General features: G+C 40.6%; 1 protein-coding gene across 1 annotated transcript in view; it reads right to left on the bottom strand.

Moving 5' to 3' along the window:
• Window positions 1-20,845, bottom strand: part of si:ch211-197n1.2 (EF-hand calcium-binding domain-containing protein 6) — a 68,942-nt gene that overhangs the window by 8,798 nt on the left and 39,299 nt on the right. The window contains exons 12-13 of the mRNA XM_063047696.1: window positions 11,682-11,792; window positions 1,792-1,915 (exon numbers count right to left, since the gene is read on the bottom strand). Of these exons, the coding sequence (XP_062903766.1) occupies window positions 1,792-1,915; window positions 11,682-11,792 (235 nt within the window). The remainder of the gene's footprint in view (window positions 1-1,791; window positions 1,916-11,681; window positions 11,793-20,845) is intronic.

The raw sequence follows: 20,845 nt of genomic DNA, 5'->3' as shown, positions 1-20,845 counted from the left end.
ATCCAGAAAGATGAGGAAGCAGTTTCAGCAGCGGTTAGCCTCATAAATGGCCAACCCATTTGCAGAGAAGCCGGACCTCATTAGCATCTCTACAGCAAAGGCAGCCCCTAAGGACGTTGCCTCCGACCTGATGAAGGTGTATGAGATTGGTGAGCAATGCTATGCAACCTTCAAGGATGAGAGACTAGAGGAAGACCCACCAGCAAAGAACTTCCATGACCCAATGAAAACCAACAAGCTGGAAACATTCAGTGATATGTATAAGAAGAGAGAAGTGAAATTAAATGGGAGGGCGATCACCTTGAAAGCAGACAGGTCTTTGTTTGGACGCATCATAGTGATGGCACAAGGGCGCAGTCTACGTATGGAGGATATCCTTTTTCATCCCCTTGGACCATTGCCCTGGGCCCTGTCCACACCAGGATTGCTGAGAAAGATTGTTTTGATTTGATACAACAATATGGAAAATATCATGACATTGAAAAAACTCCAGAAACCTTTCCAAATGAGGTTTTTTACCTGGGGGGTGGGGTGGGGTGGGGGGTGGTAACATTTTCTGCTGTACTGATGTTAATATGGAATATATACAAAAAGTGATTACTTATTTGAAGTAATAAAGCTACCACTGGTGCAATGCTATCACATATTTTCTAACTCTAGAGATGTGTACCTTGCCAAAAATCACTATGAGCATTATTCCCCTCAGATGGTACTGACCAACCCTACTGGCTCACGGACTATATATACAGTACATTAGGTACACCTGTACTCTTGCTCTTTAATGCAAACATCTAATCAGCCAATCGTGTGGCAGCAACTCAAAGCATAAAAGCATGCAGACATGGTCAAGATGTTCAGTTGTTGTTCAGACCAAACATCATCAGAATGGGGAAGAAATGAGATCTAAGTGACTTTAATCATGAAATGATTGTTGCTGCCAGATGGGGTGGTTTGAGTATCTCAGAAAATACTGATCTCCTGAGATTTCCACGCATTACAGTCTCCAGAGTTTAGAGAGAATGGTGCAAAAAACAAGAATATGTCTAGTGAGCTGCAGTTCTGTGGGCAATAAGGCCTTGTGAATGGGAGAGGTCAGAGGAGAATGGTCAGGCTGGTTTAAGGTGACAGGAAGGAAACAGAGATGAGAAAATCTGCAGATGCTGGAAATCCAAGCAACACACACAAAATGCTGGAGGAACTCAGCGGGACAAGCAGCATCTATGGAAAAGGGGAAGCAGTCGACGTTTCGGGACAAGACCCTTCAACAGGAAGGAAACAGTAACTCAAAAAAACCACACGTTACAACACTGTTGGGCCAAAGAACATTTCTGAAAGCACAACACATCAGACCTTGAAATGGATGGGCTACAGCATCAGAAGACCATGAACATACACTCAGTGGCCACTTTATTAGGTACCTACTAAAGTGGCCACTGAGTGTACAGTATATCCAAACTACTCACTGGGGAATATTTCTGAATAACTGCAAGCACCGTGATATAACAGTAAAGGGATTATAGAGAGCTGATGATTGAATATATTTTGTAATTGTCAGTCAACACCCAAGATCATGAGAATTGGCTGTGCGTTAAAAGTTAAACAGAATCACAATCAAGTTTGTTATCACTGAGATACGTAGTACAATTAGTTGTTTTATGATATTTATTATGAACCATGGATAACTCGGAAACCACTAAGTATCTTAAATAAACCATGATGTATAATTTAGTACTCAGTTACATTAATTGCTTCTGAAATCTAATGAGGTGAGATTGTGTTCTCAAACAGCACCTGCTCAGGAGTTCTACCGTATCTCTTGTCTTCATCCAGTTGACCTGAGCTCTGTTTCTCTTGTAGTCCCTTTTGTCCGGATAAGATTACTGACTTCTCATCAAAAAGACTGGAAACTCCTTTCCTGTTGAAAATGAACAAACGAATGAGTATATTTCATCTGAAAGGGCTTCGTGTCCGAAGTAGAATGCTCCGCTGTTTCACGCAGGAACTCCCGCATGAGGGAATTTCTGTGTCAAGGGAACTCAACTCCAACAGGGAGTCTATGACAAACCTCAGAGGTGGAGGATTAAAGGAGTTCTGTTGACAGGTCATTGACCAAATACTCTGTTTCTATCTCTATGGATGCTTCCTGACCTTTTGAGCACTTCCGTATTTTTTGTACATGATGATTTGAATCATGTTGATTGCAAATGTTGCTCCGCTATTTAAGAATGGTGGGAGGCAGCAGAAAGGAAACTATAGACCTGTTAGCCTGACATCAGTGGTTGGTAAGTTGTTGGAATCGATTGTTAGGAATGAGATTACGGAGTACCTGGAGGCACATGACAAGATAGACCAAAGCAGGCATGGTTTCCTGAAAGGAAGATCCTGCCTGACGAACCTACTGCAATTCTTTGAGGAATTTACAAGCAGAGTTGACAAAGGATATGCAGTAGGCGTGGTGTACTTGGATATTCTGAAGGCCTTTGACAAGGTGCTGCACATGAGTCTGCTTAGCAAGATAAGAGCCCATGGAATTACAGGGAAGTTACTAGCATGGGTGGAGCATTGGCTGGTCAGCAGAAAACAGAGAGTGGGAATAAAGGGATCCTATTCTAGTTGGCTACCAGTTACCAGTGGAGTTCCACAGGGGTCGGTGTTGAGACCGCTGCTTTTTACAATGTATGTTAATTATTTGAACTATGGTATTAATGGATTTGTGGCTAAATTTGCCAATGATACAAAGATAGGTGGAGGAGTGGGCAGTGTTGAGGAAACAGAGAGCCTGCAGAGAGATATAGATGGTTTAGGGGTATGGGCAAAGAAATGGCAAATGAAATACAATGTTGGAATGTGTATGGTCATGCACTTTGGTGGAAGAAATAAACGGGCAGACTATTATTCAGATGGGGAGAGAATTCAAAATGTAGAGATGCAAAGGGACTTGGGAGTCCTTGTGCAAGATACCCTAAAGGTTAACCTCCATGTTGAGTTGGTGGTGAAGAAGGTGAATGCAATGTTGGCATTCATTTCTAGAGGTATAGAATATAAGAGCAGGGATGTGATGTTGAGGCTCTATATGGCACACTTGGAGTATTGTGCGCAGTTTTGGGCTCCTTATTTTAGAAAAGATATACTGACATTGGAGAGGCTTCAGAGAAGATTCATGAGAATGATTCCTGGAATGAAAGGGTTACTGTATGAGCAACGTCTGGCAGCTCTTGGGCTGTATCCCCTGGACTTCAGGACAATGAGGGGGGATCTCATAGAAACGTTCCAAATGTTAAAAGGCCTGAACGTATTAGATATGGCAAAGTTATTTCCCATGGTAGGGGAGTCTAGGACAAGAAGGCACGACTTCAGGATTGAAGGACATCCATTTAGAACAGAGATGTGGAGAAATTACTTTAGTCAGAAGGTGGCCAAGTCATTAGCTGTATTTAAGGCAGAGATAGATAGGTTCTTGATTAGCCAGGGCATCAGTGGGTATTGTGTGAAGGCAGGGGAGTGGGGATGACTGGAAAAATTGGATCAGCCCATGATTGAATGGCAGAGCAGACTTGATGGGCCGAATAGCCTACTTCTGCTCCTATATCTTATGGTAAGTGGTTGGAGTGCTCAACCAGGAGGGTGCTGGAAGCATATACAATATAAACATTTTTAGAGGTATTTAGACAGACTCATGAAATAGAGGGATTCAGACCATGTGCATGAAGATAGAATTAGTTTAAATCTGCATCACGGTTGGCACAGAAATATTAGCCCAAGGGTCTGTTCCTGTATTATACTGTTCTTTGTGCTCTAAGTTTAATTCTGAGATAGGTAGACTATTATTTGCTAGAGGTATTAAGCAATGTGGGACAAAGCAGGATGTTTATAGAGGCATGTTGCAAATCAGCCATAATTTCATTGACTTGCAGAACAAATTCAAGAACTATAATGGTATCCTGCTCTTTCTGTGTTGTGGGATTCATAGACTTTCCAAGAATTGAAAACCTCAAATAAGTAAGGCAAAACTATGCAATTTAGAGGTTCCTGGATGAAAATGTCAACAATGAGGCACAGAAAAGATGTTTCATATGACAGAATGTCTGAAAGAATATAGAAGATGTAGGGATGAAGTTAAATGATAAATTAAAAAAAACAAAAGGACAGCATGAAAAAATACTGGGAAGAAAATCCAGAGGTATTTTAAACTTACTTAAAGAACACAACCAGGCTATATGTAGAGGATCTGGGTGGAGTTAAATTAAATGCAGCTGTCTTTACAAGGAAAGAGATGGGGCTGATGTTTAGTTAAGGAGGAACTACATGAAATATTGTATGGAATAAGTTTTGTAAAAGAGGAAATATTAAGGATTTAGCACCCCTGAAAACCCTGACTGCAGCACTAATGACAGAGGAAGGTAGTGGGTAGTGGACTGTTAATATTGTACAATTGTTTAAAAATGACAAGTTGGTTTAATTTCATTGGTGGCCAAATTATTGGAATTTATTTTCAGAGAATATAGCATCGATTTGGGAAGACACAGATTATCAGAATTAGAACGAATCTATTAAAGGAACGTTATGTCTGATTAACTTAACTTAACTGAAGAGGAAACAAGGAGGGCTGATGACAGTAAAGTCCAAAGTTCGAAGTAAATTTATTATCAAAGTACATATAGGTCACCCTGAGATTCATTTTCTTGCAGGCATTCACAGTAGAACAAAGAAATACAATAGAATCAATGAAAAGCTACGAAGACTGACAAACAAACAATGTGCATTTGAAGACGTCTTCATATATTACAGCAAGTCTTTTAGCAAGGTCTAACGTTGCAGGTTTGCCGAAGAAAGAAGTAAAGGTGCATAGGATCCAAGGGTGGTGACCTTGTGGACAAACCAGATCCAAAAATGATTCAGTGGAAGGAAATCTTTGTGACTGGAAGGTTGTTGCTCATGCAGTTCTGCATGGTCTGTACATGCTCCCTTGTTTGTGTAAAACATATCAATAGTTTAGACCTAAAAATAGGGGCACGATGAGGAAGTTTGGAGTTAATATGACTGTTGGTTCTGTGAGTAGTGGGGAGGAGGAACGCAGAGAAGATTTATACAGACATTTCCATTGCACTGCATTACTGGTGTTTCATGCACCCATGTGGAACTCGTCAATTTTATCAAGTTTGCCTCCAACTTCCACTCTACCCTGAACTTTACTTGGTCCATCTCTGATACTTCTCTCCCTTTTCTCGATCTCTCAGCCTCCATCTGGACTATACCTCTTCCCACCCTGTCACTTAGAAATATGCCTTTTCCTTCTCTCGGTCCCTCCACCTCCGCCACATCTGTTCTTTCCATTCTAGAACATTTGAGATGTTCTCTTTTTTCAAAAAAATGGAGTTTCCCTCCAGCGTCATCAGTGCTGTAATCTGCATCTGCTCCATTTTCCACACATCTGCCCTCACTCCATCTTCCTGCCATCGTAATAAGGAGAGGGTTCCCTTTGTTCTCCTACCACCCCAAGATCTTCTGTATCCAGCACATTATTCTCTGTAATCTCTACCATCTCCAATGGGATCTTATCACTAAGAAAATCTTCCCTCCAACCCCCCCCCATGTTTTCCATAATGATCGCTCTCTATGTAACTCCCTTGTCCTTTCATTCTTCCCCAATGAAATCCCTCCTTGTACTTATCCCTATGAGCATTACAAATGCTACACCTGCCCCTACACCTCGTCCCTCACCATCATTCAGGGCCCCCAAACAATCCTATCAGGTGAGGCGACATTTCACCTATTGGACCCCTGTTGAACTCATCTATTGTATCTGGTGCTCCCAGTGCAACCTCCTCTCATCGGTGCAGATTGTGGAACAGCTTCGTAGGACACCTTTACTCTGTCTGCTATAAAAGGCAAGGTCTACAGGTGGCTACCCATTTCAATTCAACTTCCCATTCCCATTCTGACATGTCTGTCCATGGCTTCCTCTACTGCTATGATGAGGTCAAACTCAGGTTAGAGGACCAACACAACATATTTTTTATGGGTAGCCACCAACTGATGGCATGAACAATGATTTCTCCAACTTCCAGCAATTTCTTCCTTTCCCTCCTCTCTTTTTTCCATTATTCATTCTGGTTAGCCCTTTTCTTCTCACCTGCCCATCACCTCCCTTTGGTTACCCCCCTCCATCCCTTTCTTCTATGGTCCACTGTAATCTCCTATTAGATACCTTCTTCTTAGCCTTTTACCTTTTCTACCTATCACCTCACAGGTTCTTACTTAATCCCAGCCACTTTCTCCCTCACCTGGTCTCACCTATCACCTGCTAGCTTGTACTCCTCCATCTTCTCATTCTGGCTTCTGCCCCCTTCCTTTCCAGTCTTGATGAGGAGCCTGGGCTCAAATCTTTGACTATATATTCCCCTCCACAGACACTGCCTGGCTTGCTGGGCTCCTCCAGTATTATCTGTACATTGCTCAAGATTTTCAACATTTGCGGAATCTTTTGTGTTGAGGATAGCTCCACGACTGTGAAAGGTTAGCCCTGGCTGGGTATACCAGGGTGTTTTTTTTCAGGAAGAGGAGAGACTCAGCAGAGACTCAACTGAGAAGTATACAACAATGAAGAACTGAGATAGAGCGAGTAAAAAGAACCACTTTCCCTTAGCAGAGGAGTTAAAAGGTGAAAGGTAGGGCACAGATTTATTGTAAATGCTAAACGAGTTAGAAGGGAGATGAAAAAAATCTTTTTCATCAAAGGAGAGGGCCTCTGGAACTCACTTTTTAATGAGGTAGTAGAGGCAAAAATAGCCATCGCATTTAAAAAGTGCCAGAAGAGTTGTGACCAGCAGGACCATGGAATAGAGCTGGAAAGAGAGATTAGGTTACATAGATTCTTTTTTGATTGGCATTGACAGGTTGAGACAAATGGTCTCCCATCTTTTGAATTATTATAATCCAACCCAAAAGAGAGAGAGGAGGTGGGAAGAAGGGAGAAAGTGAGTAAAATGAGGGAAGATATGAACAATGCCAGAGATCAATATTAAATAAAACATATTTTAGGCTCTAAATTTAATTTCATTGTCCATTTTTACAAATTGGGAAGTAAACGCCTGTAGGAATAATTTGTGGTTGAAGTTGAGGATTAACTAAAAGGTGCTACTAAGTTAAATTTTATTAGCAAAGTATCAGCAAAAGAAATTCATTGAAAGAGGTTTGGAAGTAAACTTGTTGAGTTGGAAGTGCCTTCATGGACATCAAAAAATGGATGAAGAGCTCAAAACCAATGATTTTCTGTGCATAAATGTCATGTATTGAGAAGCACTAACTGAGACTAAATTGTACATTCAAGCTTTTTCATGTTCTTGTTGAATGGAAGACACCACCAATATTGCATTTTCTGAATACGCCTAACTGCCAAAAGAATAATCTGTGGTGGGGCCTAATCTTGGATCACTCTTGTTGTTGATCCCCTGTTGACAATGACAGATCTTGACCTGAGAATGAAAATGAAAATATATTTTATATGTATATATGTATAGGGTGCTGAAGTTTCCTTGACAATTCTTTGCTACAAAAAATTAAGCTCATCCAAAGCTCTTCACCTTCAGTTATCAGTCTTGCGTTTGCCATGTTAATATCTTTTAAAATGAAGTTCAATCTTAAAATGAATTTCCCAGTTCTCGAGTTATTCAAAACCTGAACGGGCCATTCACATTTTCAATATGCAAGTTCATATCAAAAAGAAATCTAAGTATGACCTTGACTCAGGAATAGTTTCTTTCCTACTGCCATCAGACTTTCTGCACCACAAACATGAGAATCTGTAGATGCTGGAAATCCAAAGCAACACACACAAAATGCTGGAGGAACTCAGCATCTATGGAAAGGAATAAAGAGTCAACATTTTCAGCTGAGACCCTCCATTAAGATGCTGCCTGACCTGCTGAATTTCCCCAGCATTTTGTGTGTGTTACTCTGGATTTCCTGCATCTGCAGAACCTCTTGGTTGAAGATTAAAACATGCAATATCACATGACAGGATCACAATAGTAGTAGCACATCGATGTCATTAATAACTGTATTTCCCTTCCTGCAACTGGCATCAACAATCAATTTAACTATTCATCTTCATGTTCAGATCCAATGACCAGTATCATTATGGTTATGTCAGCATATAACCTATGGGGCATTTAGTGTAATGTCACAACATTTGCACTCTAGGATAAATTAAGCACCTTGGCATAGAGGTTAGCACAATGCTTTACAGTTCAACGCTGTCTGTAAGGAGTCTGTACTTTCTCCCCGTGCCCACATGGGTTTCCTCTGGGTGCTCTGGTTTCCTCCCACGGTCCAGAGCTCTACTGGTTGGTAGGTTAATTGATCATTGTAAATTGATCCATGATTAGGTTAGGGTTAAATTGGGGGTTGCTGGATAGCGCAGCTCGAAGGGCCGAAGGGAACCTGAGCTGTATCTCAATAAATAAAATATAGAAAACGTTAATAAAAGGCAAGACAACAATGCAGAAAGTAAGTTGATTTATATACAGTATAATTCATAACCAAGGCTCCCATCCTGAATCAAACTTTTGACTATCCTTTATTTTTTTTGAATTGCACAATTGTTTAAAAGATAATTTATGTTAATGACCATTAGATTCAGTCAACTTCTCGGAAGCCTTCCTCAGCAACACTGCACTGTCGTTGTCCGCTGCTGAGGCAGTGGCAGCTATGCCATCATTCCCGGTCCATTTACCTCACAGGTTCAATTAATGGCAGTGCTGATGCGATGAGTGAAATGACCTCAGTAGCCATGTGTAGTCCGGCCGACAGTAACAAAGGAATTTACTCACTAACACGGCGTGGAAAAGACTGCACATAAAGGTTATCAGGAAGGCGGCCGATTGCTGATAGAGTCGCCATATTATCATGCGTGAGAAGAGCGGCAGTTAAACACACCCAACACCTGACAAACTTGACACCAGTCAGCCCTACAAGCTCACATGAATGGCAAAAACAAAAGGCACCACTAAATGAGTTTTTCTTGCGCTTGGGTGAACGGTGTGTCTGCTTTTGGGAGTTTGTTAGCGGCAAACGTGGAGGCTTTTGTCCACGAGTAATGATAGACACTTCCCATCTATTTGAACAGGCCGGCCACTTGGAGTCTCCACGAGAGACACGGTTACGGAAGGCGACCCGGGGTCAGACGGAATTAGCCAAGCGAAAACAATACAGAAATTAGCCTGACACTTAGCAAGGTACTGAAGGACTTTAGTGGAATAATTACCAGAGGTAAAAACTGCTTCAAAACACCAACACCACAAATGCGAGGGCACACGGGCGGCTAGGATTTAAATGATTTGCTCTTTGTTAATTTATTAATATATGTATTTACTTGGTGCACCTCGGTCTCCGTACAAAGACGATGCAAAGATGCAGGTGTCGAGGCTGTCGGAATAAAAGCGCGCATTTTTGGTGAATGAAGCAGGAATTTTAGTCCATTTGCTCCATCTCGCGAATAGGCGATCAAACGCGGACCTGGTTCACGCAAAGCCTGCGTTATACGACAAACCATGGTAGGACCTAGGCAAGGTTTGGCGTGGCTTAGCATTATGCGAGGAAGTTGAAGAGAGCCGTTTGTTACGTGACAAGAGAAAGCTAATAGTAATCCGTGATTAGGTGAAGTAGAGGAAAAACCCTAGGCAAAGGCCACGAAGAGCAAACTTTTCTTTTAATTGCGAGACTGAATTTTCATTTGCTCTCCCCTTTTTGTGATAATTACCCCTGCAACGTGGACAATTTGTTTCCGATGATTTCTTGTTTAGGCGGCTTCTGGTTACGCGACGCAATATTTTTTAAAGTAGTATTCTAAGTTAACATTGCTGGAGATCCTCTTTTATCATTGCTCTGAAAGCAGATGCATCTTCGGTAGAGAAGGGTCCTTCAAGAGCAGAGTGCAGAGAATGCAGGGACGTGTGGGAAGGCAGCGGTAGACAACCGCAATGTGGAGTTTGTGACATTGTAGTGAAGAAATAATAAGGGGTGGAAAATCTCAGCCCGTGTCTCTGTTTGAAGGACTGCTGACCCAAAGCCGCAGCCGCAGTGGGGACTCCGTGTCAAACACGACCTCAGGAGAGAAAATAGGAATAGAACAGCTCAGCGTGATTCAGGGAGGCGAGTTGAAAATCTCAATGTCACACGCAAGCACATGCACACACCAGAGATAGAAGGGATGTAATAGATATGTAGATATATATTTATAGAGGGAAAGGGCGTGAGGGGGTGGTGGTAGAAGGGTCTTTGGACAGAGACACGCCGACCACCACCCGAGTAGCGATGGGGATGTTGAAGAAGGGTTGAATGGGAAACGTTGGCAGGGATCGGGGTTTGTGGATGAATGTGGAAGTGTAGAATGGTTGTTTCTTTTTTCTTCTGTTTGAGTTGATTGTTGTTTCTGTCTGTATTTTTTTTCTCTCTTGAATCGATTTAGGGGGACAGGGAAGTCAGTGTGGGCGGCTCTGAAGAAGCCCCTCTCTACAGCTGCGGCTCAGGGGATTAAGCAGCTTCATCCACAAGGCAACATTACACAAGTAGCCTTTGAACAAAAGTCATGGATACTATTAATGATATGGTAATCCTTAATCGAGCTACCTCCCAGTAGTGGTTATACTGACATGGGAAGAATATCTAAGTCCTGGAAGCAGCCCGCGACAACACTGTGCTATTGTTTACCCCAAGCTCGACCACGACTAACTTTTTTTTCCAGCATTTCTAAGTCACTTTTCCCCCTTTTTAATTAAAAAAAATGGAAAACCAGTGCACTGCATCTAAATCGGTTTGGATTTTCTTCCGGTAGTTCCCACACACGTTTAGTATCTTCTTAGTGTTCACTGCACCAGCTGTTTATGGATGTTTTTACATATTAAAAATAAGACCACACAAAGGCAAAGACTAAGACCTCTGGGAAGATACATTAATGGTGGAAGAAGACTTTAAACATTTATGTATTTCCCATCTTTCACAACAGTCAAATTGAAATCAATTTAATTCTGAATAATCAGAATAATTCTTAAGAGATATGGCCTGCTAATATTCTTAATCAGGAATATTGTTTGCAAAAGACTCCATACGTTTAATAAAGAGCTATCAAAAGTAAGTTCAATGTAGTTTATTTACAGGGAAATATACACTAAAATGTCAAAAGTCAATGTCAAAATGGGTTACTTCCTTGCTACAATATGAAGTAAAATTTTAATAAGCTGTCCTAATTTATTCAGAACAATGGTTACTTTACTGACTTGCTGATACTTCTGTGATATGCTAATAATTACTGAGAAATAATTGGATGTGCAATAACGGCATAAGTGTGACTGTAACAGTTTTTCACAGTTTAATTCATCTGTCATATAAAATAATTAGACAAAGGACTATGATATAAGCATTGTTTCAAATATATTAGAATTAGCTTTTGCATTAAAATAAAAATTATCATTTCAACTGCTTTTAAATTTATGTCATAATGTAGAAAAATAGATTTATGTAACGTATTCAAACAATCACAAGAGATGTTTACTGTTTCCTTGAGTAAACAGACTATAGGTACATAAAGCTGTCAAAAATAGTGTGTATATTTGCAGGATGCCTGTTAGATTTAAATATGGTTTCCATGATAGTCCAATAAAGATCCAAAAATTAAGCCATACCTAGAGTCAAACATGGCCATGAATTGCGGGTAGCAGACATTTCCGTCTTCATCAAGGGGAATTCTGTCAATGAGCAGCTCAAACTCTTCATCAGTAATCTCCACACCAAACCTGCAAAAAAAAGAGAAGAAACCAGCAGTCAAAGAGCAAGTTCACTTTCAGGTCAGCACAACCCACAAAACACTCGGCATATGGCAGCCGTTAACTTTTTGTTACAGAATCTGTCTTCAAGATCAAGAGCACCACATGAATATCAGAGGTTAATCAGGGTTTTGATGGCTCCAGATCTCAAAAAGAAAGAAATTCTACTAGGCAATCCATCCGTAAGTTTAGCACATCTGATGGATAGAGATCCATACTACGCAGCCAAACAAATCAGATGGGTTTGTAGCTTATGAAGTTATTCATTGCAGTTAACCACTCATACTAACTTAAACAAGTGAACTCTGAAAAGGCTTCCAAAAGGGTTTTAAGCATGTAACAAAAAGTAAGAAAGTCGCCAGGGCTTTTTGAAGACCTATCTAAGCCATTTATACCATTTACATCTGGGGATAACTTTGCAAACATTTTATCATAAATAAACTATTTCTACTTTAGTAGAATATCCAAAGAAAATGTAAAGCTCTGTTACTCAATAATTATTATGCAAGATCAATACATCATAACAGGGAATACCTTGTAGGAAAAAAATAACAATGTTAAAACTATACTGTCAGACCTGACTATTTGATTGCTCCCTCCGTCTGGATCCCCAGGTATAAAATGTGTTTCAGCATACTGTATATATAATATATAGTTTATCGTAACCATTTAAGAACACTAAGTACTTCATCATGAATCAATCTAACCTAAATTATGAATAACTCACTCAGTGAAGGAGCAGTTACAATGCAGTTCACATGATCCTCAAATGGTTAAAGGTGCAGTTTTATAAAAGATCCAAGTTTCCTTGGAATTTTATTTCAAAAAGCACTGTAACTATTTGAGTTGATAATTTCCCAATACACAGAAGCGTTAGGTGAAACATGACCTGCTGTACCTAAATGTAACTGTATTTTCAATTTCTCTAGCAAATATAGATGTTCCAGAGACCCCATAATTTTTTCAATTTCTTGCTTCACTTTCAGAGAACTGAATGCTCCACCTGCACTATAGCAGAACTGGTGAGATAATGAGATTTGCCTGAAATTATGTTTTAGTTTAAAATGTATCAACTTCTCCTCTAAAATGTCACCAATATTTAAACCATTATGAAGTGGCACTTCCCAAACAAATCTTAAAGGGAACTGACAAAAAAAAAAGAACAAAACTAACAACATTTCAATCACAGGAAGGTAAGGTTGTCCAACCTGCTTCTGGTACTATTAGTACTACATTAGACCCATCTACCTCTGTCACATTTGCCTTTTGAGTACTTTTCTTTTAAATGTATGTTACTTGTATTCTGAGTTGTGTTTTCTTCTCAGACCTCCATGATCCTTTCATCATTAATCCTAAATTTTTAACTTGCTCCTACTTGACTGGTGGAAATTGTTTGTTTTTAATTATTTATTCTCTCAAAATCTTCATGACTAGAAATAGTCTATTAGGTCTATACCTAATTTACACTGTTCCCATGAATATAGATATGATAGAATGGGAAATTTAATTTCTGATCGTAACTCCTAGTCTAGATGTTTTCTTAGTGATTTTGTATTTATCTTCCCCATGACTTGGGATATCGCTAGCGTGGACAGGCAAAAGTGTGCACAGTTCTCCAACTACAGCCAACTAAATATCAGCTATACATCATTATTTAATTCAATGAGACATAAAGCCCAATTTTCACAGCCTTCTTTTTTGGCTTGTCTCAGTGAGATGCTGCTTGAAGGTCAGTGCATCTGCAGTCCCGTATTCTCTGTTGTGTTCTGGGCAGATCTGATCATGGCTAAAGCCAAGGGAGTGCAATGGGAGGCATTCAAATCAGCCCAGGGGATGCACAATCACTTTATATTCCCAAGGGTCAAGATGCTAAAAGATGCTTCATATAATGTAAGGAGTAACATAAAACACAAAGGAAAGCTTACAGAAACACAGGACCAAAGCTGGATCTGGGTAAATGAGAGAAATTCAAAGAAGGGCAAAAAGTCACTAACAAGATTTATAAAGGTTGGGGATGAGAATAAGGACATTACAGATTCTATGAAGAATTTCTCAATGGTTTTTGATTTGGGAGGCAGGTCTTCAGATTGAAAAGTTTCCCTGCTTTTCTGCTATTTAAGAGATGTCTCAGGAAATTGAAGGAATTATACACCAATTATCCTGATACAAAACTTCTGAAAAAGTAAGTAGAAGAGATTCTATAGCATTTTGTGTGTGTGTTATTCTAAAAGAGTAGTTGATTGATTTCATGACGATAGCTATACAGGCAAACCTTTTGATCTAAAATCTCAAGAGTTGAAGTTATGCTTGAGCTACATCAACCTCTGTTTAATCTATACTGTGCACATGTCTGGACATCGGATTTTGGAAGGACACATGGTATGTTGCATGCATTTAGTAGAATAGTCCCTGATTTACAGGACAAATTACAAGAGGCTGAAACTTTAGAGATTAAGCGATGCTTTACTTTTACGCTGATAGTCTAGACAGAGAAAGTTATTACTGTGACTGGGCAGGCTAGGACTTAACCAAAGGGAAGGGAAAACTAGGATATATAGTTTTGGAACACAGGACAATCGTAATTTAACTGGATGGAAGCTTAGTTCAACCAATCACAGAAATACTTCCACTATGAGAGCAGTTTACAGGTTGTTGGCTTTGCAAAAATTGCACTTGGTCTTCAGCCTGAAACATTGACTCTGCTTCTCTTTCCATGGATGCTACCTAACTTGTTGAGTTTTTCTAGCATTTTCTGTGTTTATTTCAGATTCGCAGTGTCTACAGTCTTCTTGCTTTCATTCCTCATAAGTTATCTTAGCATTTCAATTCCTAATAATTTCTTCTCTTCTCTCTGTTCCCAATGGGAAGAAGATACAGAAATCTTAGATCCCACACTGCCAGGTTCAGGAACAGTTATTACCCTTCAACCATTAGGCTCCTGAACCAACGTGGATAACTTCACTCATCTCAACGGCAAACTGATCACTGAACACAATCCATGGACTCACTTTCAAGGCCTCTATAATCCACGTTCCCAGTATTTTTTATATATGCATTGATCCTTTGCTCTTTGTGCTTACACAGTTTGTCCTCTTTTGCACATTGATTGCTTGTCAGTCCTTGCTTGTGTGGAGTTTTTTAAAATTGATTCTATTATAATTCTTTGTTCAATTGTAAATGCTTGAAAGAAAATGAATCTCAAGGTAGTATATGGTGACACACATGTACTTTGATAATAAATTTACTTTTAACTCTGAACTTTGAATTATCCCAGCCGTCACAACAAAGAAAACTATTACAAGTGAGGAATTTTATTCCTTTAGATATGAACTGTTGGAATTTTTTAAATTAGCCAAGGTCAAAGTCCAAAGCTCAGTGAGTCTGAAGTAGAAAGCCCAAAAGGCTGAAGACCGAAGTGGCTGAGTCTGGAGGCAGAGGCCAAAAGATCAACTCTGCAAGTCCGGGACAGGGTCTGGAAATTGGAGACCAAATGTCTGTGAATCAGAGAGTCTGGAGGCAGCCTGTCCTGGGACTGGAGGCTTGTCTGTGTGTATGACGAGGTTAGGGTTCCCTTGAATGGAAAATCCTACAAAAAGTAGTGGATAAAGCCCAATCCAACCCTCCCCACCATTGATCACATCTACATGGTGCGTTATCGCAGGAAAGCAGCACCCATCATCAGGAACTCCCACCACCCAGGTAATCCTTTCCTCTCGCTGCTCCCATCAGGAAGAAGGTACAGAAGCCCCAGGACTCACACCACCAGCTTCAGGAACGGTTATTACCCCTCAACCATCTGGCTCCTGAACCAGAGGGGATAACTTCACTCAACTTCACTTGGCCCATCACTGAAATGTTCCCACAACGTGTGCACTCATTTTCAAGGACTGTTCATCTAACATTCTCGATATTTGTTGCTTGATTGCTTGTTTGTTTATTTATTTATCTATCTATCTACCAATCTATCATTATTTCTTTCTTTTTGTATTTGTACAATTTGTTGTCCTTTGCACATTGGGTGTTCATCCTGTTGGTGCAGTCTTTCATTGATTCTATTTTGGTTATTGGATTTATAGTATATGTCTGCAAGGAAATAAAACTCGGGGTTACAATGCCTATAAAAAGTATTCACCCCCCCCCCAAAGTTTTCATGTTTTATTAAAAACACAAAATACTCTGCAGATGCTAGGGTCAAAGCAATGCTCACAACACGCTGGAGGAACTCAGCAGGTCGGGCAGCATCCGTGGAAACGATGAGTCAATGTTTCCATGGATGCTGCCCAACCTGCTGAGTTCCTCCAGCGTGTTGTGAGTGTTTCATGTTTTATTGTTTGACAACATTGAATCACAGTGAATTTAATCTGATTTTTTTGACACTGATCAACAGAAAAAGACTCTTCCATGTCAAATTGAAAACAGATCTAAAATTGATCTAAGTGATCTAAAATTAATCACAAATTTAAAATATAAAATAAGTGATTGCATAAGTATTCACCCCCTTCAAGTCAGTATTTAGTAGATACAGCTTTGGCAGCAATTACAGGCCTGAGTCTGTGGCTAGATCTCTCTATCAGCTTTGCACATCTGGACACTGCAATTTTTCTCCATTCTTCTTTACAAAACTGCTCAAGCTCAGTCAGGTTACATGAGGACTGTGAGTGAACAACCCTTTTCAAGTCCAGCCACAAATTCTCAATTGGATTGAGGTCTGGACTCTGACTTGGCCACTCAGGACATTAACTTTGTTATTTTTAAGCCATCCCTGTGTAGCTTAGGCTTTATGCTTGGGATCATTGTCTTGCTGGAAAACAAATCTCCAAAATCACAGTTCTTTTGCAGACTGCATCAGGTTTTCCTCCAGGATTTCCTTGTATTTTGCTGCATTCATTTTACCCTCTACCTTCGCAAGCCTTCCAGGGCCTGCTGCAGTGAAGCATCCCCCAGCATGATGCAGTCACCACCATGCTTCATGATAGGGATGGTGTTTCTGATGATGTGCAGTGTTTAGCTTACGCCAAACATAACATTTAGTCTGATGGCCAAAAAGTTCAATTTTGGTTTCATCAGACTATAGAACCATCTTCCAGCTGACTTCAGAGTCTCCCACATGCCTTCTGAGCTTTTTCAACAGTGGCTTTCTCTTTGCCACTCTCCCATTAAGCTGTGACTGGTGAAGCACCCGGGTAACAGTTGTATGTGCAGTCTCTCCCATCTCAGCCACTGAAGCTTGTAACTCCTCCAGAGTTGTCACAGGTCTCTTGGTGGCCTCCCTCTCTGGTCTCTTTCTTACATGGTCACTCAGTTTTTGAGGATGGCCTGCCTTAGGCAGACTTACAGGTGTGCCATATTCTTTCCATTTTTTGATGATTGACTTAACTGTACTTCAAGTGATATTCAGTGACTTGGAAGTTTTCTTGTAGTCATCTCCTGACTTGTGCTTTTCAATAACCTTTTCACGAAGTTGCTTGGAGTGTTCTTTTGTTTTCATGGTGTCGTTTTTGCCAGTCCTGCCGAAGGGTTTCGGTCCAAAATGTCGACTGTACTCTTTTCCTAGATGCTGCCGGGCCTGCTGAGTTCCTCCAGCATTTTGTGTGTTTTGCATGATACTGACTCACCAGCAGTTGGACCTTCCAGATACAGATGTATTTTTACTACAATCAATTGAAACACCTTGACTACACATGGTGATCGCCATTTAACTAATTACATGACTTCTAAAATCAATTGGCTGCACCATTGATGACGGTGTGTCATATTAAAGGGGGTGAATACTTAGGTAATCAATTATTTTATGTTTTATATTTGCAATTAACTTAGTAGAGATCTGTTTTCACTTTGAAATGAAAGTCTCTTGTTCTGTTGATCAGTGTCCAAAAAAAAGCCAAATTAAATCCACTGTGATTCAATACTGTAAAACAATAAAACATGAAAACCTCCAGGGGGGTGAATACTTTTTTGTAGGCACTGTATACTTGGTGACTATATGTACTTTGACAATAAATTTACTTTGAACTTTGACCTTCCTTTGGAATAGCCACAAGCTCTGGAAGAGAAACACAAGAAAATAGAGGCAAGTGTATGCCACCTGGTTCCTAAAGTCTGTCCCACCATTCAGGCCTTGATTCCTCTCTTGTGCAGGTAGCCCATAGCACTGAACTCCTGATTTTTCATACTTATCTAACTTCCTCCCCCCTCCGCAGTCCAATGATCTGGCTTCCATAACCATCTGGGGTTGGGAATTCCAGAGATGCACCACCTAAACAGATGTCCTAGCATTGCATAATAAGTGCACTGAAATTAATTTACTTCTTCCATCATTACATATGAATGGCATAGATTTTAACAAAAGACCCAAACCATTGGTTTGTGGCAACGAAATGAGATACATTTCCCGACATCCACAATGAATTCTTGCTGAGCCTGATTCCACAAATGGACTGTAGAATGCTGGAATCCTGCACTCACTCCTCTTGTTGTCTTCCCTTCGTTCCCTGTTCACTATTAACCATTGGATGATGGATATCTCCCTACCTCCTAATCTCATCCCCCCAGCCCCCAACCCCAGTCAGAGGGGTCACAGAGCTAAACAGCATGGAAACAGGCCTTTCACACCAACTTGCCTCTGCCTAACAATTTTCTTAAGTGACCTCGTTCCATTTTTCTACTTTCGACCTTCCTGTTTTCCTATTATTGCTCGCTCTCACGTCACAGACATTTGTGTGATACCACTAAACCTTTCCTCTCCACATAGCTACACAAGTGCCATTCAAATCCTGCGTCCCACCTCTTGTCACTTTCTCTGACAACCCATTCCACAGGGGCAAAGACATTCACTGTGACAGCTGGAACCAGGCGTCTCTCTCCTTGCATTTGGTGCTTCAGTGGCAACAAGAGAAGAGCAGCATCAGGTTTCATTCTCCTTCTAGCTAGAATCATTGAACAAACTAAAGCATCGTCAATGGAGATGCGAATGGAAAGAAATTACAGGTCCTCCCCAGGTAGGAAGACTTGACTTATAGTCAGCCTGTAAATATGAACAAGCATCTAGGAGATCTATAACATGGATGGGATGAATTTGGTGGTTTCTGTGTTGCTGGAGGCATCGTCTGCCGTGTGGAAAAGGGGCATTTCCATGTGCCATCTCTCCCCAACCCCTTCCTTCCCACCGAGCAGCCACAATTGGCACAGCAGACGCTCACTCACGGAGTCATGTGAACATAAGAACATAAGAAATAGGAGCAGGAGTTGGCCATCTGGCCCGTCGAGCCTGCTCCGCCATTCTATAAGATCACGGCTGATCTGGCCATGGACTCATCTCCACCTACCCGCCTTTTCCCCATAACCCTTAATTCCCCTACTATGCAAAAATCTATCCAACCTTGTCTGAAATATATTTACTAAGGCCAGCTGGCAGCTACTCTTCCCATGTTTGCTCGCTCTGCTGTTATGGCTGTTACTGTGATTCTCTACTTTCCTTCCGTTCTTCATTTTTACCTCTGATGTGCCTGTCAAGACTTTGTGCCTTCCTCTAAGAAGACAGATATAAGGTTAATTTCTGACTTATAAACAGTTCTGCTTCGGGCAACTATCCACACATTACAAAATAAATAAAGCCAATCATTAAATCTCCCTTTTTTAAAGTCTATCAATCAAGAGATTAAGGTGAAACTTTACAATATGCGTCCCTTTAAAGAAGTAGTAACGTGTGTCCTTTATTTATTGTGTTCTTGACCTCTATATAGCAAAACGAGTCTTCCACTGATAGGCTGAGCAGCCCTAAGCAAACACACACTTCAGGACAAAGGAAGGCACTCATCTGATGGGAGCCATTGGTGTCTCCAGCTGCTTTAGATCTCTGCAAGAAATTTCACTGGTTCTCAGAACCACTGCCTTCTTTATTTCCCGTTGTCGCTGCAGAAGTGCTATACTGCCACCTCGTGGGAAGCTTAATTATTACTTAGACACAAGAAATAACCTGCGGATGTTGGAAATCTTGAGCAACGCACTTAAAATGCTGGTGGAATTCAGCAGGGTGGGCAGCATCTATGGATGGGAATAAACAGCCAACATTTTGGGCTGAGACATTTCATCTGGACTGGGAAGTAAAGGGCCGAAGCCAAAATAAGGGGGGTTGTGGCGGGTGAGGGAGTAGACAGAGAAGGAATGCAAGCTGGCCTACATTATTATTTTGGTTTATCAGATATAAAAGCATAACCACACCATGTATGCCGAATTTCTGATGGCTTCAGGAATAGGTAATGAAAACTGATTCCCAAATAATATGAATATATTTGGCGCTTTTAACATTGACACTTCGCAAAAGGGTACTTAAAGAAAACAGATGCTGAATTAAACACAGGAGAGTACCCTAAAGTATGATGAATTAGGTGGACTTTAAAGAGGATCATAAAAGAGGAGATTGAGTTACAGAGACAATAAGATTTATGTAGATATTTCAAAATGGTTTTCCTAAGAATTGAAGAGAAACTTGAAGAGGAATTTTACTCTGATCGTGACATTTCTGATATAAGGAGAGACTGGATAGACTAGATTGGTCGTGACATTTCTGATATAAGGAGAGACTGGATAGGCTAGATTTGTTTCCCCTGTAGCAGAAGGTTGCTGAGGGGGTGACCTGACAGAAGTATATGAAATTCTGAGTGGGTTAGATGGGGTAGATGGTAGGAATAACATCCACTTGGTGGCAGTGTATACAACAAGAAGGCTTTATTCGGAAGGGATTGGAAGGGGATTTTATTTTGAAACACAGATGGTGGTTGGAGCCTGTAATGTGTTATGTGGGAAGACAGGTATTCTCACAAGATTTAAGGCTGTTGAAATGCCAAGGCATAGAAGGCTATGGATGTAATGTGGTTAAATGGTATATATAGAGAGGTGACAATGGTCAACGTGGACATGGTGCACCTAACGGTTTGCTTCTGTGCTGTATGACTCTAATGCTGTTGCTGATAGAGGTGTGGTAACCATGGTGACAAACTGGTGGGGAAGAGGGCTTGAATGCA

The sequence above is a fragment of the Mobula hypostoma genome, chromosome 5 (genome assembly GCF_963921235.1).
Source record: "Mobula hypostoma chromosome 5, sMobHyp1.1, whole genome shotgun sequence".
NCBI classification, from domain to species: domain Eukaryota; kingdom Metazoa; phylum Chordata; class Chondrichthyes; order Myliobatiformes; family Myliobatidae; genus Mobula; species Mobula hypostoma.
The sequence above is the reverse complement of the archived record's forward strand: the minus strand, read 5'-3'. Positions and strand labels throughout refer to the sequence as shown.